Source organism: Fusarium falciforme, chromosome 6, assembly GCF_026873545.1.
Source record: "Fusarium falciforme chromosome 6, complete sequence".
Taxonomy (NCBI): Eukaryota; Fungi; Ascomycota; class Sordariomycetes; order Hypocreales; family Nectriaceae; genus Fusarium; species Fusarium falciforme.
Genome location: NC_070549.1, coordinates 3,671,394 through 3,696,624, shown reverse-complemented (window position 1 = coordinate 3,696,624; position 25,231 = coordinate 3,671,394). Strand labels below are relative to the sequence as shown.

The 25,231-nt window shown below is 52.7% G+C and overlaps 9 protein-coding genes across 9 annotated transcripts; 6 read left to right on the top strand and 3 right to left on the bottom strand.

Moving 5' to 3' along the window:
• Window positions 1–872: 872 nt before the first annotated feature.
• NCS54_00871900 (FAD-binding PCMH-type domain-containing protein) lies at window positions 873–2,987 on the top strand (the record flags this gene model as incomplete). The annotated part of the gene is made up of 8 exons (XM_053154094.1): window positions 873–1,212; window positions 1,281–1,472; window positions 1,532–1,702; window positions 1,761–1,849; window positions 1,909–2,226; window positions 2,281–2,557; window positions 2,629–2,717; window positions 2,772–2,987. The coding sequence occupies 8 exons, from the start codon at window positions 873–875 to the stop codon at window positions 2,985–2,987; spliced, it is 1,692 nt and encodes a 563-aa protein (XP_053010069.1).
• Window positions 2,988–3,355: 368 nt separating this feature from the next.
• Window positions 3,356–4,551, top strand: NCS54_00871800 (PKS-ER domain-containing protein; the record flags this gene model as incomplete). The annotated part of the gene is made up of 3 exons (XM_053154093.1): window positions 3,356–3,376; window positions 3,434–4,417; window positions 4,495–4,551. 3 exons carry the CDS (start codon window positions 3,356–3,358, stop codon window positions 4,549–4,551), a joined length of 1,062 nt encoding a protein of 353 aa, XP_053010068.1.
• A 265-nt stretch (window positions 4,552–4,816) lies between these two features.
• Window positions 4,817–7,072, bottom strand: NCS54_00871700 (Fluconazole resistance protein; the record flags this gene model as incomplete). The annotated part of the gene is made up of 7 exons (XM_053154092.1): window positions 4,817–4,977; window positions 5,043–5,171; window positions 5,222–5,258; window positions 5,335–5,377; window positions 5,517–6,045; window positions 6,102–6,604; window positions 6,678–7,072. The coding sequence occupies 7 exons, from the start codon at window positions 7,070–7,072 to the stop codon at window positions 4,817–4,819; spliced, it is 1,797 nt and encodes a 598-aa protein (XP_053010067.1).
• A 1,145-nt stretch (window positions 7,073–8,217) lies between these two features.
• Window positions 8,218–10,898, top strand: NCS54_00871600 (Zn(2)-C6 fungal-type domain-containing protein; the record flags this gene model as incomplete). Its single annotated transcript, XM_053154091.1, has 9 exons — window positions 8,218–8,246; window positions 8,311–8,347; window positions 8,416–8,751; window positions 8,855–9,099; window positions 9,156–9,388; window positions 9,446–9,791; window positions 9,842–10,227; window positions 10,292–10,406; window positions 10,482–10,898. The coding sequence occupies 9 exons, from the start codon at window positions 8,218–8,220 to the stop codon at window positions 10,777–10,779; spliced, it is 2,025 nt and encodes a 674-aa protein (XP_053010066.1). The 3' UTR covers window positions 10,780–10,898.
• Window positions 10,899–11,725: 827 nt separating this feature from the next.
• Window positions 11,726–12,943, top strand: NCS54_00871500 (Alpha/beta-hydrolase; the record flags this gene model as incomplete). Its single annotated transcript, XM_053154090.1, has 1 exon — window positions 11,726–12,943. One exon carries the CDS (start codon window positions 11,726–11,728, stop codon window positions 12,941–12,943), a length of 1,218 nt encoding a protein of 405 aa, XP_053010065.1.
• Window positions 12,944–16,757: 3,814 nt separating this feature from the next.
• NCS54_00871400 (Abhydrolase-3 domain-containing protein) lies at window positions 16,758–17,848 on the top strand (the record flags this gene model as incomplete). The annotated part of the gene is made up of 3 exons (XM_053154089.1): window positions 16,758–16,784; window positions 16,837–17,220; window positions 17,288–17,848. The coding sequence occupies 3 exons, from the start codon at window positions 16,758–16,760 to the stop codon at window positions 17,846–17,848; spliced, it is 972 nt and encodes a 323-aa protein (XP_053010064.1).
• Window positions 17,849–18,139: 291 nt separating this feature from the next.
• NCS54_00871300 (Zn(2)-C6 fungal-type domain-containing protein) lies at window positions 18,140–20,329 on the bottom strand (the record flags this gene model as incomplete). The annotated part of the gene is made up of 1 exon (XM_053154088.1): window positions 18,140–20,329. The coding sequence occupies one exon, from the start codon at window positions 20,327–20,329 to the stop codon at window positions 18,140–18,142; it is 2,190 nt and encodes a 729-aa protein (XP_053010063.1).
• A 1,272-nt stretch (window positions 20,330–21,601) lies between these two features.
• On the top strand, window positions 21,602–23,427 carry NCS54_00871200 (Hypothetical protein; the record flags this gene model as incomplete). The annotated part of the gene is made up of 3 exons (XM_053154087.1): window positions 21,602–21,889; window positions 21,949–23,072; window positions 23,133–23,427. 3 exons carry the CDS (start codon window positions 21,602–21,604, stop codon window positions 23,425–23,427), a joined length of 1,707 nt encoding a protein of 568 aa, XP_053010062.1.
• Window positions 23,428–23,542: 115 nt separating this feature from the next.
• NCS54_00871100 (GFO-IDH-MocA domain-containing protein) lies at window positions 23,543–24,841 on the bottom strand (the record flags this gene model as incomplete). The annotated part of the gene is made up of 3 exons (XM_053154086.1): window positions 23,543–24,058; window positions 24,110–24,731; window positions 24,780–24,841. The coding sequence occupies 3 exons, from the start codon at window positions 24,839–24,841 to the stop codon at window positions 23,543–23,545; spliced, it is 1,200 nt and encodes a 399-aa protein (XP_053010061.1).
• Window positions 24,842–25,231: the final 390 nt, after the last annotated feature.

Below are 25,231 nucleotides of genomic sequence, written 5' to 3'. Positions count from 1 at the left end.
TGTCGCGGCTAAGCCACCGACGCCTGGAAGGTCCAGCATCTATTTGGTCATCCGCTCGACAAGTTTGCAACCTCACCTGCGCTGAGGAGTCCTGTCGGCGTTGTCACCCTAGACGGCATGCGCTCTCACGAAGCCAACGATGATGATCTCTAGGGTAGGTGCATGGGGCACGTTGTGTGTCAACGATGGCGATCCACCCGAGAAATCATCCTGTTAGCATTGGGATATGATGCTATGATGCGTTGACCTCGTGTTCTGTTGGTATTAGTTGAAGTCCGGCCGTTGATGTGATAGCTGAGCCAGAAGACCACCTAGGAAACCCATTTGGACAGATACAGGGAGAATCACTTTGCCTTTGAGAGGTGCAGCAGGTTCAGAAGTTCCGATCGAAAAAAAGTTCTCGAGTGGTTCGAGGCGGAAGGCTCAGACTGTGTAGTTGAAGCCAAGGTGACGAACACCAAGGCCCGACATGGGAGCCTCATCACCCCTGATATTTGACCTCTGCCCCCTTCGCTTGACCATCTTGAAGCTGACAGCGTCAAATCGTGGGGAAGTTCCACTTCAGGCTAGCCCCTTTTCATTCGGTGGGGGTTCAAGTCTGTCTGGGGTTGGTGGCTTTGTGGGGCCTAGCCTGGAGGGTCCCACGGAGCCACATTCACCACCGGACTCCCGAGAGGATTCGGCTTCGTGCTTGGGACTCAAAGACCCTCAGGACCCGTCTATTTTTTTGCCATCTGTCTCAAATAGACACTGAAGCATTCCCGCCTTGTCTACGCATCACTTTTTACCACACTAGTTTCGGTTTTCTGGCTTAGTTATTCCATCAAGGGCTGGGCTTTGACTATATCAAAAAACCTACCACACCAGTTTCGATGGCCTCGATCAACGACATTGGCTCCCTTGAGGACAGCGTCCTGGTCTTGCCACCGGATGTGTCAGCCAGTGCTTTCCGTGAGGTGCTGCTGGAGATGGCCAAAGTTGTCGGGAGCGACAATGTGACCGTTCACACACGCCAGTCCATGAAGCCGGACGAGGAGGGTCATTACTACAACCTTCCCAAGGAACATGACTTGTTCTACATCTTGGAGAAGGAGCATTTTCTCGCTGGAGCCGTTGTGTGCCCTGGAAGCACCGAGGAAGTGAGTGCTGTTGTCAAGCTCGCCAACACGTACCTCACACCACTCTGGCCAGTGTCGATAGGCCGCAATCTCGGTAAGTCAGCCATTGGCTCCCGTGGCTAGCCTCAACTCAGCAGTGGATACTGACATATCTGTGGCAAGGATACGGCGGTGCAGCCCCTCGCCTTCGCGGGAGCATCGTCCTTGATCTCGGAGCCCGCATGAACAAGGTCCTTGACGTCAGCAGCCGAGATTGTACCTGCCTCCTAGAGCCCGGTGTCACGTATTTTGCCTTGTATGAACATCTCCAGAAGAATGGGTTTCAAAACCTGTGGATTGACAATCCCGATCTCGGTGAGCTACTTGAGAGAAACCCCCTCGGATTCCCCACAATCCGCTGACCGAGTGTCCAGGTGGGGGCTCCGTCGTTGGTAACGCCCTCAAGCGCGGCGCCGGATACACGCCTTACGGGGAGCACTTCTCCTTTCACTGTGGCATGGAGGTTGTCCTGCCCTCTGGCGAGGTGATGCGTACAGGCATGGGCGCCCTGCCTGGCAACACCACTTGGCAAACGTTCCAATATGGTCAGTCTTTTTCTCATCTCTTCTTCACATTCGTGTCACTCACATGAGAGAATCGCAGGTTACGGTCCCTACCCGGACGGCATCTTCACTCAGTCTAACTTTGGAATTGTTACCAAGATGGGTGTCTGGCTCATGCCTGATCCTGGTGTGAGTTGTCACTTTTGCCCGATTTCTCAAACACAGCACGTGCTGACGGCATCGTCCAGGGTTATCAAGCATACCTCTTCTCGTTCCCCAAAGAGACAGACCTGCCTGAGATCGTAGAGCGCGTTCGTGTTCTTCGCATCTCTGGTGTCATCCAGAATGCTCCTACCATCAGAAATACCCTCATCGACGCTGCCGTGTATGGTCCGAAGAGTGACTACACCAGCAACAAGGAGGTGCTTTCCAGCTCTGAGATCGACGAAATCGCCAGGAAGATCAACGTAGGCCGGTGGAACATATACGGCGCCATGTATGGACCGAAGCCTATGCGAGATGTGCAGTGGGAAGCTTTGAAGGCGTCCTTTATGCAGATTCCCGGGGTACGTGTTCTTGACATTCTGCTTCACAACTTCGCCCTCTGAACCTTGCTTTAGGCCAGATACAAGTTCCCCAAGCCCAGGGCAGAGGGCGAAAAACGGACCGTTCTCCACATGCGGGAGGAAACTCTCAAGGGTTTGCCCAACACTTACGAGCTGGGCTGGCTCAACTGGTCGTGCGAGAGGGGGTCTCTGCTTGGCTTCTCTCCCATCTCGCCCGCGACGGGCATTGACGCAAACAAGCAGTGCGAAATGGTCAAGCGTCGGTTCAAGGAGTTTGGTTTCGACTATATTGGAACATTCGTCGTTGGGTGGCGAGAGCTACACCACATTGGTATGTTTGACAGGATCACCATCTCTACCCTTGAAGTTGGATCGGGGCTGACGCGTCAAAAATGAAAAAAGTCTGCCTGACATTTGACAAGACCGACCCCAAGCAGCGCAAGAAGGCTCACCGATGCATTGAGCTCCTGATCGACGACGCTGCAGCCGAGGTGAGCTTCTTTGAGGCGTGGCCGGACTGAGCACCAGCTGACACAGACCCGCAGGGCTACGGCGAGTATCGAACTCATCTCTGCTACATGGATCAGATCGCTAGCGTGTACAACTGGAACGGAAATGCCTCACTCAAATTCAACCAGCAGCTCAAGGACACGTTGGACCCCAATGGCATCCTGGCTCCAGGGAAGAGCGGCATCTGGCCAGCCCGCCTGCGAGGGAGGGGATTCGAGCTGAAGAGGAGTATCGAGCCTGGCAAGCTATAGCTTTGGGCTGCCGCGGTAGAGACCCAGATTCGGACACCCGACTCGGGATCATGAGTGCCGCTGGGCGAGATGAGGTGTGGGATGCGGGGCCTACGTAGGGATGTGGGGAAATCAGACATCGTGGGGTCACCCCACAGAGAAGGCAAGGGACCTTGTGCTAGGCTCGTTGACAAGTACATCTACCTAGAGCATGGCCCAGCCTTAAGTACCTGGGCTATCCAAAGGCTCTCCTCCATCTCCTCAAGTTAGCTCAGCTCTGTCTTTTCCTGTGCGAATTCAAGTTCCCGCCTTAGCCTTCATCTTCTTAGTCTGCAGAGCAAGGAAAAGTGAAATAATCCGTCGTGAAGATGTCTTCTCTCCCGACGTCAATGCGAGCTGCAGTGGTTGTGGCAAGTTTCCCCCCTTCCGGGATTATATCCACTCCAATCTGACTCGAGCAAGAACAGCGCTCCAAGGGCAGCTTCAAGTTCGAGATCGCCGATGTACAACGGCCGGAGCCGGGTCCGACGGATGTGCTCGTCCGCCTCTCCGTCAGCGGTGTCTGCGGCACAGATATGGGTCTGGCGACCGGCGAGCTGGGCCCCACGCGAGACATCCTGGGCCACGAGGGCGTCGGCTACGTCGTGCAGCTGGGTAGCGCCGTGCCGTCGGCGCAGGTCAAGGTCGGCGACCGGATCGGCATCGCCTGGCTCCGCGACGTCTGCGGCGTATGCGAGTTCTGCCTCCACGCGGGTGGCGAGACGCGATGCAAGGAGCAGCTCAACTCGGGCCGCAAGAGGGACGGCACTTTCGCCGAGTACGCCCTTGTGCCGAGCCGCTACCTGTTGCGCATCCCCGCCCACATCACCGTGCCCGACGAGGTGATCGCCCCGATCCTGTGCGGCGGCGTCACTGCTTACGCCGCGATCAAGAATGCCGGCGTTGTCGGCGGAAAGTGGGTTGCTGTCTCAGGGGCTGGCGGCGGCGTGGGCGCGCTGGCGGTTCAGTACGCCAAGGCCATGGGCTATCGCGTCCTGGGGGTTGATGTGGGCGATGCAAAGCGGGACATGTGCCTCTCGTCCGGGGCAGATTGCTTTGTCGATGCGGCCCAGAGCCAGGATTTACGGCGGGACGTTAAAGCTGCCATGGGACAGACTGGTGCTGACCTGGTCCTCGTCTGTGCAGCTTCAGGCGGCGCATACAATGCAGCGTTGGGCATTGTCGCGGCCTTTGGCACACTGGTTAGTGTTGGAATACCGCCCCCTGACCAGCTGGTTTCTTTCCATCCACTGCTTCTTATCGACATGGGCATCAACATTGTGGGATCTGCGGTCGGAACAAAGGAAGACATCCTGGAAGCTATTGGGTTTGTTCAGAGGGGTCTAGTCAAGCCCGTTGTGAATATTCAACGCCTAGAAGACCTGCCTGGGCTGTCCTCACAGTTTGGAGAGGTGAGTTGAGGTTCTAACTCGTGTCTATTTTGCAAAATTAAGCTTGAAGCAACTCTGGCTAACAGTTTTCGTTTCAGTATAATGGTAAGGCGGTTATTAAATTTGAAAACTCTTCTAGTCCCTGCAAACGTTAACCGCCTGCATCGAGAGGTTGTGTCAGGCGGAAAGACGCCATAATGTGGTGTACTGTACAACTGCTACGACTACATAGGACTTGTTTAAGCTATGACTGTTAGGAAGTAATATATATATATATACGCGACTATCCCCTCTACTAATATAAACCCAGCACCACCGGTTTATCCCTCGGGAATCCCACGATTATCACACCACCTGCATCGACCCGTTGCGTGAAAAGCAATCTCACTATGTAATGCTATCTTTGGCATGCCATCCATCTCAATCCGTGGCAAATCTGCTGTTGCCCCTGATCCTCTTGCCGTACCTAAAGAACAAATATGGGAACGGCAGCATGGCAAGCGTCAGGAAGCCAAGGAGAGATGAGGCCCACTGATATCCGAGCTTGTCGTACATCTGGTTCCCGAACAAGGGGAATGTGGCTAAAGCGGCGACTTCCTGGTTAATAGGTTCTCAGCTGACTGGCCGGTGTCTGCGATGGACTCACCTGCGAACAGACAGCGCACAAAGGCATTGGCCGCAAGTGCGCTCGCCGCATAGAGGGGATACGCGTCGACCTGTGCCTCGTCGTCAGCCCCAACCCTTCGTCCGCCCCCACACCGTCCGCACAGCACAACTAAAGGCACTGGGCTATTGTGAAGCTCTTGGCTCGACGACACTGCTTACTAGGAAGGTAAAGATACTGGTAAAAACCAGCAGATTTCTGCAAGAATGCACAGTTAGTGGCATAACTCGTGCAGTGTCCATGGTAGAAGTCCAAGATCACCACCCTTCCGAACCCCATCGGTGCTGATAACCGAGACAGCACTAAGTTGTGGCGAGCTGCAGTCAAATTCAGTGTACAGACGTCTTTGTTAGACCGGGAAATAGGCGCCCACCCTATATCCCCATCGCTGCCATGCTGGCGGACTAGCGTGTAATTGAATGACAGAGGGCAATCGGAGTGGGGGCCAGCACTCACCCTGCACCAAATATGCTTGACCCGATGATGGGCACGATCCAGTGAACATGAGGGAAAGTTGTCCATCCGAAAGTGAATAACCCAATGGTAACAAGGAATGAGCCGCAGATGGCGGGTGGGAGCCGAAATTCGGGCTCGCTGGACCCCTGAATACCCGTCTTTTTCTCGAGGCGAGCGACAAGGCAGCGGCGAATGCCGTGAAACATCGGGTCCGCAGCCCCAGCCATAAGCGTGCCAACTAGGATACCCAGGAAGCTGAGGCCGACCTGCCACAGGTTGAAGTCGTGGGCGTTGCGGAAGACGAGGGGGAAGGCGCCGAAGAAGAGGTAGAGAATGCCGAGGAGGATGGCGGAGAAGACGCACAGGTTGAGGACCATGAACTCAAAGATGAGCAGCTGGAAGGGCCGAAGGAGAGAGAGGCTGATAGTCCTGGCAATGGACTTGTTGGCCTTTTCCATAGGGGCTTTCCAACGGTCGTCACCAGTGTTCTTTCTCCTCGCCCTAGCCATGTCACGGAGAATGACGGGGTCTGCGGCCATTGATATCAGCAATACAGTAGCAACTCAAGGATTAATTGGCACTCACGATATGTCTCTGGCACCAGGAAGACGACCAGAACGAGCTGGATAACCGCCCAGATGAGTAGGACGTAGTACGTCCACCGCCAGTCGGCGTGAGAGTTGATGAAGCCACCCAAGACCGTGCCTAGGGCGGGCCCGAGAAACTGGACCAAGGAGTGGAACAGCATGGGGGCCTGTAGTTCATCGCGGTTGAAGAGGTCGCTGACGGTGCCGCCGGAGACGGCGAGGAAGGCGCTGCCTGCCAGCCCGTCGAAGAGGCGGGCGACGACCATGGTGGCGATGTTGTGGGCGACGGCCTGGGGAATGATCCAAAGAATGTACAGGGTCCAAGCGATGAGGTATATCAGGCGACGGCCAAAGAACTCGCTCAGGGGACCAAGGAACATGGGGCCGAAACCGATGCCCAGCACGTATGTGGAGATTCCGAGCGTCGAAACGATACGAGAACAGTTAAACTCTGCATCCATCTGAGCGTACGTGGAGCTGTAGATGGAGCTAGCAGTTGTGCTGGGACAACGTTGGTATGACTTTTACATTGTATACTGGCGCATCGTATGCCGGCTGAAAAGGAATCACTTACAAGCACAGGCCCGCCCCCGAAAGAACGCTCAGGATCAACCATTTGCGTGCCGTCTTCATACTCCGGGGAGACATGGGGTCGGCATCGCCACCGTCAAATACCACCTCAAACGGGTCCTTGTCATTCGGGGTCCAGGAACCCGGGGTACCGGCTTCCCCATTGGCGGTGTTGTTGTTCTCACCGGGGTAGCCGTCGCATCGGTATCCGTTCTGGGACACTGGGTAAAAGACGGGAGCCGTGGAGGGCCCGATGTGGGCGCTTTTTCGGGCCCAGGTAAGCTCGAAGGCAAAGTCCTCCGGTTTCTTCTCCGTATTGGAACTGGTGTCGGTCTCGGTGGTGGCTGGCGTGGTGCCCTGTCGCTTGACCCTTTCGCCATCGGCCTCGGCTGCCGTCATGATGTAATATCAGGGTGTTCAAGCCCAGGTTTGGGTCATGGGCTTTGTGCTTAGAACCAAGTGATGAGTGTGCTTCTCAACGATACTGAAAACAAGGGAAAGCAAGGAGGAAAGAGAAATCAGGCTTGGCCACGAGGTGGTGATCCAAGTGTTGTGGTTTGTGGCCTTCAAGCTCGAATAATCTTCCTACAGATACCGACTTTATAAGGGCTGCGAAGTTCATTGCTTTTAGATGGACCCGCATAATTTATCGGTCCGAACAACAAACCGAATAGCTCTCAGGTCGTGTGCTCCAGACAATTCATACCTGTTTAGCTGTTCATTTACCACTGAGGTACGGGATACTGTGCTTGGTACTCGCTCCGACGACGACCCTGCAAATTTCCGGGCTTCGCTTGTGGTCCGGCCTGTGGCGCCGAACGAACGTGGGACTCGGCCCGAACTTGACATCGAAGGACCACGTTTCGGAGTTACTGAGGTATCGATCGATGACAGGGTACCGCTCCCAAAAGACCGAAAGAAGGGAGCGGGGAAACCGTTCTTTATTGTAACAGGAAGTCAAGGGCAGATTCAAAAGCAGGTCCTCGTTGTTCGGTCGCCTCTGAATCTCCAGTATGTGAAACGGGGCGGCTTGACCCCAATTCGAAAAGGGAGTTGCAGACCTCGGAGGAAGGCATGCCTGTATGATGTAGGACGCTAATACCATTCACGCCTCTGTACGAAAGATCCTTTGTCAATGTTCCTTTGTGAATCTTTTTGCGAGATGCGTTCAATTGGAAGCAATGAGGAATCTAGATGCCTCGGCTAGATTGGTGTGAATACAGTAAGGGAGCACACGGACCGCCAAGCCGGCGAAGTGGGTTACCTACTCCGTAGTTCCAGCGAAGTTCAGCCAGTTCTGGTGGGAGGAAAAGGCAGTGGGGCGGGCTGGAAGACTTGGAGGGTGCCCAGAAGTAGGGATCCCCGCAAGACCAGTTGAGTCAACCAAAACAAAACAACCACAACTCCATCAACTTGAGACCGAACCCATCGTGCCCTACGCTTGCACGCACCGTTCAATCAACAACATTCCGTCCCCATCAAGGCTCTCGAACATGGAGCCTGGCGTCCCCAAGAAGCCTTCCTTCAAATAGACGCTTATCTGGATGAGCTATTCGATGGAGGAGAATAATCGGTAAGCTGTCTCGTCTGGCTTCCAAAGAGACTGTTGCGGAACCATTGTCTCATTGGTTTGACAGGTCTGTGACCGCTTGCCAGCGATGCCGGGACCAAAAGGTGAGAAGGAAAGCATGATAACGTGCCCAGAACCGCACTGTCGCTGATCAGATCATCGCCCGTCACAGCTAAAATGCAGTCGCGAACGGCCGATATGTGTGCGATGCAGACGGTTGGGCGCCTGCTGCATCTATCCGGCTCTGGCAGGCCGCAGACGTACCAATCCGGCTCGCCGATCGTCAAGGCCACAGACCTCCTTGCACAGCAGAACAAGGCGTACTCTTCACAGAAATAGCCCTGGCTCTCTGGATCGGGACGCTGAAGCCAACCGGTCTCTGGTGGAAGAACTACAGCCTCGCCAACCACAAGATGCAACAGGGGACCAGGGCCACCTTTTCTCTGCCACCAATTCCCAAGATGAAGTTCCTTATCTGGACAAGCTCCCCAACAGCTTCAATTTCGAGGTATGTTGTACGCCATCTCCTGATTCACTACACCAAAGCCTATAACCATCCCCAGCCCACCACTCGAAAAACAGACAGGGCTAAGTATCGCGACTCCACGCAGTCATACTCGACACACCTCCGGAACACCGACCCATCTTTTTCGAGTGCAAGCCCGGATCGAGGCAGCGTACCAAATGCCTGTTCGCCGCTCCCTTCACGGGCTATGGGGCTTTCTTTGCTCGAAATCTACTTCGCCAGAATCTACAACGCTTCACTTCTCTTTTGCAAGCCGATGCTCTTCCAAGAATACATTGAAGGGAAATTGCCAGACTACCTGCTGAAGGGGATATTTGCGCTGGCTTCGCTGTAGGTCCTCCTTGCTACTTGACATGACCAGGAGGCTTACTCCACGACTGGGATAGATTCCTAGCCCCCCAAAATGCCGGCGATGCTCGAGGTGACATGACCAAGTTTTCCGAGCTCAGAGCCCTGAGTGTTTTCCACGTGTGCAGCATGCCATGGGCAGAAGACTCCATGAGGGATGTTATGGGACTGATCATGTATGAACCGACATTGCACATGGTTCAAGCGCTTGAATGTCTCACTCTGTACTGGTTCGGGCGTGGAGACGCGTGGAAGGGGGATATGTGTCACGGTATGATCCCCTCGAGCCTTCTTGGCACACACACTAGCTAATCGTCTTGTTTCCTAGCCCTGGCGTATCGCAGCTGCCGCGCTTTGGCATACGGCCAGAGAAATAAGGATCGCAGCGCCAACTCTTCGCCTCCGCTACATGCAGAGCTGGAACGACGGTGCTTCTGGTCATGCTGGGCCTCCATGTGCATTATTGCACAGCCAGAGCCGTATCTCAGATCGGCCTGGCTGGAGACGAAAGGAATCCCACTGCCAGGACGGATTGACAACACGTCAGTCGGTTGGAGAGTTGTTCTCGGCGTAGTCATGACCACGGAGTGGAGGCCCTCTGTGTCGGGCCAGAGCCAAGACGCCACAAGGTGCCTACCATTCTCTGCGTCCTTGGTGAAGGTGGTGGGAGTGTGGTAGGCTCTGGTTATAGCCCGTCAAGTACCCAGGCTAACTTTGAGTTTAGGGCAAAGATCCAGCAATTCGTTGTCGAATCCAAAAGTCTGACAGTCGCAACGAAGTTCGGGAGATTGTCCGATCTGTCGTCACTTGCCTCGGCTATCTACCAGGAGTTGCCTCGTCAGGATCACCCAACGTCGGCAAACACCACCTTCACAGACACCCACCTTTTCCACATGTTGGACGCACTGTGCTACATGTGCCAAATGGCTTTGCACTCCACTGTTGTCCCTCTGTTTTCTGGCTCATCGCTCGATCTAGGGGCAAGGCCTGAGGAAGTGCGAAACAGTGCAAAGAAGGTTCTCACCTTCGCACAACGATTCGCGAGATTGCTCGACTCCTATCTCCAAGCTCCACTTGATGTTTCCTACATCAGCCCTCTCGTTGGCTATGGTGCATTTATTACAGGAGGGGTCATCATCGCTCACGAGATGGCAATTCGGAACAGCTGTTCTAGTGGAGATTCATTCCGGTGCTCTGCAACTTCAGGGGGGGCTGGTCTATCGACTGTGCGAGCCATTCTTGACCTTTTGGGCGCGCTCTCTGTGTATTGGAGAGTTTTGCAAAGTCCTGTAAGTCTATCAACTTGTCTAATGTCTGTCCTCGCTCGACCTTTATGCTAACTCTGATTTCTACGTTGCATCTAGAGGGAAAGGCTTCGTGCAGCTCTGGCACAAATCCCAACTGAAGCCGCATGCCAAAGCCCGCCGATGGCTGGGGCAACAAACATACCAGAAAATATTGTCACGGATCATGTCAGGAATCAAGCCCTGGTCGGATCCGATCTTTCCGTACTTCACCAAGGTGGAATGCCGCTGCAGCCTTTGGCAACGATTGATAGGGCCGGAGTCGGGGGCCAAGAAGGCCTTGCAGGCTTTACTCCGATCTCAACCGATCTCAGGGGGCAGGATATCGATCAACCCAGAGATTCAATGGAGGATCTGAATCTGGACCAACAGGGACTGGAGTGGTGGAACTTGACTTTCGCAGAGGCTGGATTTGCGCATTTCGAAGGGCTGGAGCCCTTGAGTGGTTTTTGGGGGGGTGAAGGCACAGTTCCATAGCAGACCCGGCTTTGACCCAAATACCGACTGTACCGCGGCGGGAGTCTGCAGTGGGTGGCATGCGATGTTGGCGTTGATATTCGGTGCAAACGACGTCTTGCATGCCCCTGCAACATGCCTTGCCATTTCAACATACATTGCCATTTTGTATCCACTTTAGTAGCTAATCGTTGCACTGGTTGGTCAGGATTTACAGTACAATACAATGCTAGTAGTACTGTGCATACATAAGGTCTGTGAAAAGAGGATGGCCCTGAAGGGCCCCTGAAGCTCCTGAGGTTCAGCGCCTATTACTTGAGTCCAATTGCTAGGCTTAGAAGGCGAGGGCGGCGGAGAAAATCATTGCGCAGTCATGAATTGAATAGGGCACGCGCGAAAGAAGAATCATTTGTACTAACTACTTGGCTATCTACATTTGGAAGTCTAACTGCTTGTTCTTTCCTCCGGTTTGTTGGTATCTTGGGAAACGACGAAGTTGTCGCGAAGGGGTGGAGCGTTGGCAGGTGAGGCCCAACAAGACGTACCATGTCCGATATTTTCCCGCTATGGTAATTAACCCCGTCTCCAACCCAAAATCCCGAGCTCTAACCCCGACCGAATGGTGTTCGGCCCGAAATAGAGAGCGTTTGCTAGTACATCGCTGTTCCGAACTCGACACGCAAAACTTGGATATAAATGGGTTGTTCGCGTGAGCTCTCCTCCACAATCACGTCACCTCCACACTTGGTCTTGGCTCGCGATCCTGACTCGACACGCACGTCTCCTCTTCACTTATCTCACTCACCCCTTTCATCTCCATACTCGACACTTGGCAGTGTTTGCCCGCCATGGCCTTCCTGATGAAACATTTCTTTCCGCGTGATAGCTCCTTTGGCTACGAAGCCCTGAGGGCAGCCGCCTACAGCAACTACGGAGGCGCCGACGTGGCAGAGGTCATCGCCATATGCTCTCTCATCTCTCCCGGCGACGAAGAGAGCTGGATGCGCGAATGGAGAGTGGCAGCCGACCGCGCCGTTCGCGGTGCCGAGGCGAGTCTGTCCGCGGGCAACAACATGAGCGCGCAGGAGGCCTTCCTACGCGCCTCTAACTACTACCGGACGGCCGAGTTCTACCGACGACGGGATCCGAAGAACGACGAGGTAGCCGAAGAGCTGACCCGGCTGTCCACCGAGAGTTTCAACTCAGCCATGAAGCTGACAGCGCACAACTTTGACGAGATCCGGATACCATACGAGAAGACGACACTGCCTGGCTTTTTCGTCAGTCCGCCTGGACCTCCCGTTCCGCGCCCCACCATCATCTTCAACGGCGGGTTCGACTCGGTCAAGGAGGAAGCATGGTTCGCCATCGCAGCGCCGGCTTTGGAGCGCGGGTTCAACGTCCTCGCGTTTGATGGTCCAGGGCAAGGCGAAGCCTTGAGACGTCAGGGCTTGGTTTTCCTGCCGGATTGGGAATGCGTGTTGTCCCCCGTCGTGGACTACGCTCTCAGCCGGCCCGAGACGGCACCGGACAAGATCGTCATCTTCGGCTGGAGCATGGGCGGCTACCTTGTTGCGCGAGCCGCTGCCGCTGAGCACCGCGCGGCCGCCATCGTTCTCGACGACGGCGTTTTCGATTTCGGAAGCGCCTTCCACCAAAAACTGCCGGACCCGGCCCGCTGGATGCTCAACCGGCACTGGGACTTCCCGATCGAGCTTGTGGCAAAAATCATGATGAGCCTCTCGACAGGCTTGAGATGGGGGATCCTGAATGCAAAATGGACCCTGGGGGTGGACTCGGCTGCCGAGGTGTTCCGTGAGGTCACCAAGTACACCGTGAAGGGCCTGGTCGAGAACATTACGACTCCGATGCTGATTTTGGATGCCCCAGATGACCATTTTCTAAAGGGGCAACCACAGATCCTGTTCGACAAGTTGAGGTGTGAAAAAACCCTGGCCCAAATTACAAGGGTCGAGGGTGGAAGCACGCACTGCCACCAGGGAACCTCGTCAAGGCTGCACCAGGTCATATTTGACTATCTTATGCCAAGGATGTTTAAAGCTTAGGTACTGGAGTTGTTGAGCTGATCCAACTATTGCAAGTTGTGTGTAATATACTATAATCTTAGCTTTCAAGGTGCGCGGCGAATCTGCCGGTTCTACGAGAAGCATCACATCGTCAACCTGGCTCGCAACGCATGTCAAAGATCAAATATTATTTACTGTAACCAGCTTGTGACGATCGTGGTATTCCCAAGGGATAAACCGGTCATGTCGGGTTTATATTAGCAGAAGATCAGACTGCGTATTCTAAGGCAAAGGGTGTAAGTCATGTCTGGTGATATGCTCAAAGGTATTAAGTATAACTAAGTTGTATTAATAGCTCAGGTAGCTGGTACATAAGAAGGTATAAGTAAGCGTGTTCTACATACTTGAGCGGGCTCACGGTGAGTCGTGAGACGTATCGTGAGTCCTATCGTGAGGCTCACGGCAACGTACTCGTCCGAAACCGCAAGTCGATGGTTGATTGGGGGGTTCTTATAGGTCGCACGTGACCTCGGCGGTTGTCATAACTGGCGCCGTGACACATATTAAGAAATTATGTCTCATTTCTTAAGAGATAATAAAATTTTTATACAAGAAATGATTTTTAAAAAATAATAAAAAAAATCCCGCGTGCTGCCCCTTAATGCTTTTACCCCTCTTTTTTAGTGAGTGGTGTATCTAAAAACGGCTTTGATATATGATCTAGGCTCGAAGTAGACATAATTCTATTTGGGTGAGCCTTAATGTGGTCCTTGCCGAGGATGTCATCCTTCACCATCCAGTAGATCCTAGTCTCTAAGTGTAGTGTAGGCTTTGAGTCAAGGCTCTGCTGTGTTCGGCTACTGGGTCTCATCACATGTGTGTCTAGCGATATCTTTGGCGGGATGAGGTCGTCTAGAGTTATGGGACTAGCGAAAATGAGGAGTGCCTTCATAAATTCCTCGCTCACGACAATGCCATCCTTGGGCAAGTCTACAGTCCCGTCAGATCTGTAGGTATGAAGGTCGTTCTGTAATTCGACTGAGAATAGGGTACCAAAGTATTGGTGCGGGTGTCGATTGTATCCGTGTTGGGTCTGATAACAACGAGATCTAGGTCTACCGGCCGGATGGCCACTGTCTGTCTATCTTCTGGCGCAGTTATCCCATAAAGAGCTGGGCTCCAACTATATAAATAAACACTATCAACACATCACAGCATCATATGCAGCTGCAGACATTCTGGCAAAGAACCGAGTTTGACTCAGAGGTAACGCGTCTCGCGGTAAGCCAGGTGTGCTCAGAAGTAATCCGGGATCCAGGACAGGGAATACGGGATAGAGGCCGATGAGAAACACTCTCGCCCAGTGAGCAAATGACGATAGGAGATATCTGATGCCATCTTGCCCTGGAATTTGCAAGCCAGGGGCTGGCTGGCTCGACAGCGTACACGCTATCGTTGGAGCCAACGTAGTTTCTGCTGAATGTGTTCTTTATTATAGTTGAAGCCCGACCCTTGATGTAATAACTGAGGCAGAAGACAGAATACAGGTCACGCGCTCGAACAAGCGGTGGGGGGTGGGCCTCCGAGCAACCCAACGGAAATAACACAGGCGTAACTCTAGGAGGGCACTTCGTCTTAGCACTGGTATTACTATCTCAATTCAGGAGAGGCAAAGAGTGGATATTGAGTGAGGTGATTTAGCCGAGGACAAAGAATACGGAACGTCCGTCTGAGTTTGGGATCGGCGTCATAGTGGTGTGCCAAGCCCGAGCTGAGCCGTCTTGGATGTGCTTGGCAACCTTGTGGTCGGAGCTACCGGCTCAGTGACGTTGCAATGCCCAGGGGTAACAAAAAACACGAAACTGGCCCATCAGCTTTAGGATAGCCGTAACACCTTTAACAATGTCTCAATTCATTTGAATATTGACCAGATAATACCTTAGGATCTGTTCTTGAGAACTATTTAGAATTTAAGTAATATTCTTTGTGGAAAAGTGGTTAAATCAGTGACCAATGTCAACACAACAGCGGTGATTTAGTAGCGTCCGTCTCCTGTTTTTTTGTTACCCAGAGGAATGCGTGATGAGCTGAGCCTCGGCGCTGAGACAAAGTTTCCATCTAACGCCAGCCACAACTCTATTTCTATCCAGCCAAAGCTGAGCCTGGAGGATGCGGTTGAGGGACATCGGCGTTGCGCGATTGTGTGGCGTCATTATCGAACGCTTTCCGAAGCTGGTTCATTCTGCTTTGGCGTCATTCGTCCTGCTCGTTATGGACAAAGCAAGATATCTGGAAAACTATATATGATCTACAATCCCCCCTCTTCATTCTTTCATAATCATCACAACCACCAATCACTCCTGAAATACAACCTGAAACAACTCATTACAATCAGACCTCTTCAAAAGGATATTCTGCCAGAACAACCATAAAGATCCACTTCTACCCAATCCCGACAAGCAACTCTCAATCAACCACACAAAACAAACACTGAAAACCACTTCAATATTCACAATGTGCCTCCCCGTTCCACGAAGACAGCCTCGCGGCGTCATGGTGGGCCCTCGTCCAGTCACTGTGGTTCACCACCATCATCACGGAGGCCATATGGGTATGGGCGGAGGACGTATGGGTATGGGAGGTCCACGGATGGGCGGCCCTCGCATGGGTGGAGGAATGATGGGAGGAGGGCGACGTATGGGTGGACGTCGCTGCTGAGCGCCTTGCTCCTAGCCTGAGTACGAGCGGCGACCAAGAGCTTGAGATGCATGTTCTTTTTGTGTATTATTATAGATCTTTCAGGATGGGAATCGGATGTAATGCGTTTTTTTTTTGAGTAAATATCGTTCCTGAATATCATGTTCCTTGTTATAGGACCGTTAGTTGCGAAACCACAAATAGAGGAGATTCTCGATTGATATGAATGTGCATTAGACAATGACAAAAATTGATAAAAAAGTCAAAGGCACAAGATTTCAGAAACCATAGGTACGCTCTGAACATTCAATACTATTTGTATCCATTATAATGGGATATTCCGGCGTGATGGGCGTTGCATGATGCTGAAGTGGTGCTCTATGATTCCGAAGTGGCGGTGTATCGGATCGGAAGCCGGGGTGGACAAAGCCGATCCGATCCGGCTTGATTTATGGAACGAGTCCGAAGCCAACGCCGGTTTCAATCCGGGAGGCCGGACTGAAGTTTCAAGTCTTGTGGTTCGGGTGCGCAATTCATCAGTCACGGAGGCAGCTTTCCAAAGTTTTACTGTGGCCGTTAATCCTTTGCGGTACCTGAAATACTTTGACTCAAATCTCTTTGGTTATTGACTCCCTGAAGCTATTTGGAGATTTGCAGCACAGAGGCATGGAGTGATGCCTCGCAGATCTCTTTAGATAACATGAGCTTCAAAAGTAAATAAACTAGTATTAATATGCCGATATATCGTGGCTTTATTTGTATCTCTTGTTGCTGGTTAATCTTTTACTATACTTTATTAGCGAGGATACAACTTCTAACGGTGACATTTGCATACTAGGTGAAGTTGGCGATCCCCTTGAAGCAGCGCGGCCCGTCGCTACCCTTGTACCACACCATGGGTGCGTGATACCCGACGACATAAAGAGTTTCAACTTCGGCTAAGGGCTTCCCGAAAAGCTGCAATCAAGAGGTCTCCTGGTCCCGTCCTAGCGTTAGAAGAGACGGTCTTGGCCCTTCCTCGTGCCATACATATTCAACTTTCTATTCCTTCTCAAGAGCAGGCAAAGTCCATATTAGCCTACTCGAAATTACAGCCTACTCATTCTCAAACTACGCCTTTAATATTTCATCTCAATTACCATTACCTTACGTCAACATGAACTTCTCTCCTTCGTGGCTCAAGGTAAGTTTTGTCTTCCCAGAAGAATAGCCATCATGTGTCTAACAGTTTGAAGGTGGAGGAAGGGCTAGGCGGTATCCGTCCCGTGCTTAGAGGAGACGCGGAAGAGATGACTTCTCAGTTCGCCGGTCTCCAGGCTCTCCTGGCCCCAACCGATCCCCAGCCGTACAACTCAGTATCGACTAAAGACAACACTTACGAAGGCACCAAGTATCGCATCTACACTCCACACCGCGAAACCAACGCCCAAGACCGGCTTCCCATTGGCGTTTTCTTCCATGGCGGTGGCTTCGTCTTGGGAGATCTTGAGACGGAGGATGGGCTTTGCCGAGCAATCGCTCAGAATGCAAACACTTTGATCATCAGCGTGAACTACAGAAAAGCGCCAGCCCACAAATCACCAGCACAGCTGCAGGACGCTCTCAAAATGTTCCAATGGGTGTGTTGCTCTGGTCTTATCCCATTAGTGGCCGAAATGGAAACGCTAACAACACCAACACCAAAAGGCATACCACAATGCGACGGCTTTGGGCGGTGAACCAAACAAACTCTATGTCATTGGTACTTCGGCTGGTGGCGCCCTTGCCTTTGCAGTGGCACGCAAAGTTGTGCTTGGCTCTGCGGAACTGCCCAAGGACGCCGTGAAAGGCATCATTGCCTTCAGCCCGGTCATGTACCACCCGGATAATGTGCCGGAGAGATATAGCTCACAGCATACAGCATTCAAGGACAACGAGAAAGACACTCCAATCATCGACGTGGCATCCCTGATGTCCTTCTTCAAGGCATGCAATGCGAAATCAGACGACGCCGACTACTTTGTTGGCCTTGATCAAGCCAGTCACGGCCTTTTCCCCACGACGTATATAGTGACGTGTGGTTTGGACCCCTTGAGAGACGATGGGAAGATCGTGGCAGGTTCGATGAAGAACCAAGGCGTCCATGTCAAAAGCGACCATTATGACGGTCTGCCGCATTGTTTTTGGATGTTCCCTACCCTACCTGAGACTAGAGAGTTCCTGCGAAATGCCTTCTCGGGTGTTAAGTGGGTTATTGAGAACATGTAAGAGACTGATGTGATCATAAGAAAAGCGGACAAGAGCGAGACTGGAACAAACATCGTTTTCATCTGGCATTTCAAGATCTCTTTGAAAATGTGCGATGTCTCTGCTACTGACCATCCGTCTCGCATAACGTGATTCTGGGAAATTTCAACCCTGAGATACGATGTCTCAGGGTCTCAAACACCCAAACCTCCACTTCCGATAATCAAAGTACCTGGCTCTAACTCTCGCTTCAGGGCAGGGAATCGTCTTGGGACTGGATGTCGAGTAGATAATTGAAGTTGACCTCTTAGATTAAATAAGAAGTTCTCCTTCATTTTCCTGCCCTAAATCCCACGCGGGGTGTCTCGCATCTACGGTAGGGAAGAGAGGAATATCTTTATCGAATGTCTCAAACATCAGTGTCCTCGGGTACATGGGTAGTATCAGATCATCCATGCCTTGGAGATCGGTGCTCAAGCCAATCATCGGCTCGGTTCCGGAGTCGCTGGACGATAGAGAGTTGCCGTTACTGCAACTAGGCAACCCTACCGGGTTTATGAAGGGCGCATGGTCCAGTCCGGGTAGCCTGGTACAATCCTGCTGCTCCTCGTGGGCCTCCTCCCTTTCTACCGCGACGGGGCAGTCCGTCGTTGTATCACCATGGACAACACCGAAAAGCCCTCCAACGAGGATGCTCTGCCGTTCCATCCTGCGAGATTCCATCTTCTCGAGATACAGGCTGCATGCTGTCTGGAGATTATCGACGATGGCCAAGTTCCTGCTCGCCACAGCATCATGGCGGCCGAAAACGGCGAGCAATGCCCTTGCACACGATAGGCTCTTCTCAAGGGGGAACAGGCGGCTCATGTCGCCGAGCTGCGCTAACCCAATAACCAAGGCTGCCATGAACAGCGAGTTGACCACAACTGGCAACCGCTTTGGAACTTCCTCACTCGTCTGGAGCATTCGAAGAAGGTCTACGGTGCGGATAGCGGAGTCAACGCAGGCGCGGGTTACAACCAAGTCGGAGGAAGAGTCGGCTACTCCATTCTCAGCTTCGAGTGGATCGTCTGCAGCCACCTTTGACAGGTGTTTAGATACGTTCTCAATCAAGAAAGGCCGTGCGAGGAGCATTATCGTCCAGTAGTAAGCCTCTTTTAGGTGAAAGAGGCCAATGTTGGGAATCGCCTTCCCTCCGTCCACCTCGATAAATTGAGTCGGTTGGATATCATCAACCGCCAAGCCTGTAAGAAATTTGTTGGTCCATTGCCGGTGGTGTTCGGTTATTCTCTCTAGGATATCCGTCGAGACCATGCGCTTCGAGTATACATCGGTGAGAATCTCCTCGAAGATGGCGCATAGGTCATTGCAGGCAGAGTAGTTGGCCTTGGCAGACGTATCTCGTGTCTCATGCGTTGAGGGCGGGCGACCAAGAGACGCACTCATAAACAAGTCAAGTATGCGTAAGGCTTTCCAAAGCCTCTCGCGTGCCGTATAATCGGCCAGGTCGAAAAGGGCGTTGATGTCACGTCGATGGATACCCAGTGCGTAAGCAGCACGCACCGCAGTCCCTAAGTACATAAAAGCTGCGTTCCTCCGCGAGGCCGCCAGAAGGTACATGGTTATGAGGATATTGGCCCGAACAGTCGAGAGACCTGGTTCTTCCATGATGCCCGAGATAGTCAAGAATCGCCCGTAGTTAAAGTATCGCTCGGCATCGTCGTCTCGATCGTCTGGGCAGGCCTGGGCTCCGATGGCGAATATGAGGAATAAGATGGCGCTCACTGCCTTTGGCTCCCGTCCGTCATCTATGGCTTGTATCCATCGAGACCAGACTTGGTACAGTTCCCGTTCGTCATATAGATTGAGCAAACAGTTGGTGGCGCGTAGATACCAGGTGATGAGATACTGGGCGTCGGCTGGCTCAGGTCTGGCTGGTGGCCGGCTCACCATCTCTAGGATCCAGTCTGACTGGTTGAGGGGTGTCGTCTCAATCAAGAGGTGACCCAATGGATCCTCTGCAAATTGGCAGGGCCCTAGGGACTCGCGGACCAAGCGACGGATGATTTGTAGGAAGGCAAGATTGGCGGAATCGCCGATGAACATGACTTTTCCATGGCCATCTTGGATCAGCCTTGATACCTGTGGGATGTGGGTGATGTCGAGGCCGTTGAAGCCGTGCAAAAGAGGACTGCTACTTGAGTGGGTTGCAGCAGAAGGCTCCTCGTGGCTGGCTGTCCACCCCAAACCAGACAAATTGTCCTGAGCGGGGATGTCGTGGCCTTCGGGAAGAGTCCCCGGTCTGCTGATGATCGGGTTGATGCTTGAAAGCCGCGGCGAAGAAGTGAAGGTGCAGTCATCAGAGACATGGCGACTGCGACAGCGTCCGCACGGGTGGCAGCCATCACAGCGTTCCTTGCGGCGTTTGCAGTTGTCACAGGCCTTTGCGCACCGGCGACGCTCGCTTCTTTTGACTCTCCGCGTGGGCATGGCAGTGCTCATAGTTCGGATATTGACGTTTACGATGGGAAACAGCGTAACAACAGGGGCAGTCTGCTCATCGTAGGTAGTGTTGGATGCTGGGGACGGGGCAAACGCGGGTCCAGCACGGCGTTTATGGGACGGGACGCCCGAGTACCGGGTGCCCGTTAACCGACATGGGTAGCAATAGTGCACAAACAGATTGTCATTATAGGATCCTGACGCTCTGATAGCACTCTAGCGGTGGGATGGAAGTCCCCGCGCAAGTAACTCGACAGGGATTCGGTCCCACAAGCTCCGAGTACTGGTGACACTCCTACGCTGCACTCTCTTGCTTGGCATTACCAGGCATCGTGGAAGCTGCATATCACGATGAGATCTGACTGATTTTCCACGATCAAGTAGGATACATGCGTCTGGACGACACAATTCCACGAAATGCTATGGCATACTCTGCGGGCTACTGTAGAAGCCACGGGTGATGTACTTGACTGAGCCACATAAGAGATGAGGGGGCGGGTACTGGAGTGAACTTGAAGAAATCAAGAAATCAATCACCTTTATCGCCACTGGCTGGACCACTCAACTTTGAGGTACGCTACCCCGGAAACGGCTAGGATCCTCTCCACTCTGGGGTTTGGGGTCTGGGGGACCGCCCTCTGGGGGCGGGGTTCTTGGCCAGCACGCCCAAGCCGGCAAAGTCAAGTACCTAGGGAGGCCCTTGGTCTCGCAGATGTGAAGCTGAGGGGTATCCCGATCCCGGATTCATCAAAGCAGTGGTCCCGACGAGACCCGGCTTCCGATCCAGGGTTCTGGCAAGTGCATCGCTCCGAAGGGCCAGCGCCCCCATGACCAGTGGGATTGTGTGTTGCCCTGCGTTCATTGTCGACTAGCTAGCCCTTTCCCTGCTTTGGATCTGTCTCCTTTGTAGGTTTACATTTCCGAAAAGTGCATCGGGAAGAATGGCCACGTACCTTGCGGGCTGGCCCGAACAAGCAAACAACCCCCTAAAAAGCGTTTCGGATCCAGTTCAGCGAGGCCATAACTGCAGTGAAATCTAGACTTGGCGTGTTAGTTTCGACCTTCTCCAGTGATGTAGCTGAGACTGCTGAGCCGATGAATCGGCGTGCTAGAATCATGGTCTCGGACACGCGTCTACATGACAGTTTACATGTATATATGTAATGTGATTTCTTCGAATTGCTCCTCTTCCCAACTTCCAACCAAGCCTTCATTCAATCGCCACTTCACTGCTGCGCTCGAAATTCTCAGTTCAGAACCCCATTATCAAAGATGACTCCGAGCCTCGAAGCGACTTGCGAAGCCACTGCCACTGGCACGCAACGGAAATCAGGTCCTGATAATCTCTCCAACTGGGTTCCTGTCTTGGAAAAGCCGGTTTACAAACCTCGCAAGCTCCGAGTTGTTTGTGTCGGAGCTGGCTACTCTGGCCTGATGATGGCGTACAAGTTCAAGCACCAACTGGAAATGAAAGAGCACATGGATCTGGTTATCTACGAAAAGAACTCCGACATAGGAGGAACATGGCTGGAAAACAGATACCCAGGTGTGGCGTGCGACGTAGGTGCTACCAAGTAAAGCAAACCTGGATCATGCCAATTAACATCCATCCCATCCAGGTTCCAGCTCATATTTACACCTTCCCCTTCGAGCCAAATCCCGATTGGACTAGCTTTTATGCCGCGGGCCCAGAAATTTGGGAGTACATCAAGAGGACCACGGATAAATATCAACTCGATGAGCGTGTCCAGCTGAACAGCAAGGTTACTTCAACCATCTGGGATGAGGCTTCGGGGAAGTGGAAGATTGAGGTCAACCAGAACGGAACCGTCATCAAGGATGAGGCGGATGTGTTGGTCAATGGGTCTGGCATCCTCCATAAATGGCGTTGGCCGGAAATCAAAGGATTGGACTCTTTCAAGGGCAGACGACTACATAGTGCTGCTTGGGACACATCTCTTGATTGGACCGGCAAGCGTGTTGCCATTATCGGCAATGGTTCCTCGGCAATCCAGATCTTGCCCAAGATGCAACCATCGGCGGCCAAGATTGTCAACTATATCAGATCGCCCACTTGGATTTCGTCCAACTTCGCGGCAGAGCTCACTCCTGAAGGAAAGAACTTTCAGTACACTGAAGAGCAGAGGAAGGAGTTCCGGGAGAATCCCGAAAAGCTGCGCGAGATGCGCAAGCTCATCGAGCATCACTTCAACCAGTTTTTCTACGCCCTTGTCGTCGGTACTCCTCAGCAGAAAGCTGCGGCCAAGGTGTTTCAGGACGAAATGGAAAGAAGACTCAACCACGACCCCGACCTCTGCGCCAAGCTGATCCCTGACTGGAAGGTGGGCTGTCGCCGACTTACTCCTGGAGAAGGCTATCTTGAAGCACTCCAGGAGCCAAATGTGGCCATAGAGTTCTCGGGTATCAAGAAGGTCACCGAGACTGGAATTGTGGCGGCAAATGGTTCCGAGGAGAAGTTTGATATCATTGTTTGCGCTACCGGCTTCGATGTCAGCTTCACCCCATTCTGGGAAGTAGTTGGTAAGAATGGTGTTAAGCTTGCAGACCAGTGGCGGGACGATCCAGCAGCCTACTTTGGTATCTGCGCTCCCAACATGCCAAACTACTTCATTTTCAACGGGCCCAACTGCCCGGTCGGCCATGGGAGTTTGCTATCGGTTATGGATTGGACAGCCGACTACATTATGAGGTGGATCAAGAAGATCTCAACGGGCGATATCAAGTATGTACCCTCACTCTTACCTCTACTCATACGGCGATGCTCATACTAAGTTTCAAATAGGTCTGTCACAGTCGATACCGATGCAACGGCTGACTACAACACCTACACCCACGAGTTCTTGAAGCGAACCGTCTGGACAAGTGGCTGCCGATCCTGGTACAAGAACAACAAGGTCGACGGCAAGGTAACCGCCATGTATGCAGGAAGCATCATTCACTACAAGGAAATTTTGGAGAGCTTCAGGACTGAGGACTTCAACTTCGAGTACAACAGCCGGAACAGATTCAGGTTCATGGGCAATGGACTCACAGTCCTTGAAGAGAAGGGGGAGCATCTCGGGTTTTATGTCAAGTAGAAAGAACGTTACGTGAAACTTGGGAGTTATGCTCTTGATGCATGGTTGGGAATGTAGACATTCTCCTGCGGAGGCAGTTCTATAGCCAGAACCCCAGTAACTCTACTCCCGACTCTCATCGACCGATAGACACAGGGTAGTCTGTCGTCTCAATCTTCTCCGGGTAGACCAAACCACCCTGACGACGTACCTCATCCATGACATCCATGACAGCAATAGTTTCACTCAAATCCATCTGCCTTCCCTCCTTCCTCCCTTCAACAATGGCAAACGCCGCCTCATCAGCCTCCCAGAACATACCCTGGCCCTCACCCTCCGGGTTCATGAAAGTCAAGAATCCATTGAACCAGCCACTGCCCTTGCCGGGACCGGGCTGCGTCCACTTCTTTTCTTCGACACTCCCATCGTTGAGTACGATCCTTGTAGTGTTGGGGCACTGTGGGACGTCGAAGAGCTGCAGCTCGCCTAGCTCTCCTTGGATCCGTACGCAGGGTTGGGGCTTGGGATCGCTACGAACACTTCCAATCCGGATGGACGTTGTAGCGATGGCGTGGGCGTCGCCACCAGAGGCAGCGTCTCGGGGAAAAGTCAGAAGAATGGTGGTGCTCTCGTCCGCAGATGTTTGCTCATACTATTGCTATTAGTACGCGAGGCCTTGAAAGTGTATGGCTCAAGAACTTACCTTGGTAATAGCAGCAGCGACCCTTGGGGGAGTCTTCTTAGCCTGGGTCTGCCAGAGCACCAGGAACGGCCAAGTAAGGCTGTAAACTCCAAGATCCAACAACGCACCGCCGGCAAGATCCGCATTCACCATTCTGTGCTTTCCATCGCTAAAGTTGGCCTCGGGGGATAGCCTGGCACTGGCATCTGAAAATACCCTGTAGATCGTCCCCAGCTTACCCGAGCTGATAGCTTCTCTGACATAGTTCGTCAAGGGAAAGTATCTCGTCCAGAACGCTTCCATCAGCAATAGGCCCTTCTCCTTTGCGATCTCTACCAGAATACGCGCCTGCTTAGCATTCACTGTGAAAGCCTTTTCGCACAGCACATGCTTGCCGGCTTCTAAGCAAAGCCTGACATTCTGGTAGTGGTGTGAGTGGGGGGTAGCAACATAGATGATTTCAACGTTGGGGTCCTTAACGAGTTCATCGTACGAACCGTAGGCCTTTGCAGTCGAAGGGGCTCCAACATCTTTGAGGAAGGATTCGGCGCGTGCGGCTGAGCTGGATGAAGCTGCTGCGACGACGGTGTGCTTGATGTTGCTGACGTCTCGAGTCTTGGGATCAACTAGGAGATCCTTTGTGCTAGGGCTTGTCAGTAAATGGCTTCATTCTTAGTCGAGATGAGCATACAATGTAATTGAGATTGCACCAGTGGCAAGGATTCCCCAGCGAATTTCACGTGGAGCTGCCATTTTAACTAAGTTTTTAGATAGATGGGACGACAGAGGAGCAGTAGCTAAACTGTGTCCGGGGACATTCTGTTGTCAAAAGGATCTTTCTCCTGAAAAGGCGCGTCGTCGCCCTTTTTAAAAGACGAAGCCCCTCACTCCCAAGGTTGCTTGGAAGCCCCCCACCGCTTCTTCGAGCCCTTTGACCAGACCCTCACCCCCGAGATTGAGCCGGTTTTGCCGTTGTCAAATCAACTTGCATGGAGTTGTGGGGATTGAGTAACCGGCCGAGAGTCCGCGAGAGCTAATGCCAGTATCTCCGACACTCCGCGAAAAATGGTGCAAGGAAACCTCACTTCTTGATGACGTCGACGGCTCATTATAACCGGCCGGCTAAATTCTAAACGACGCCTT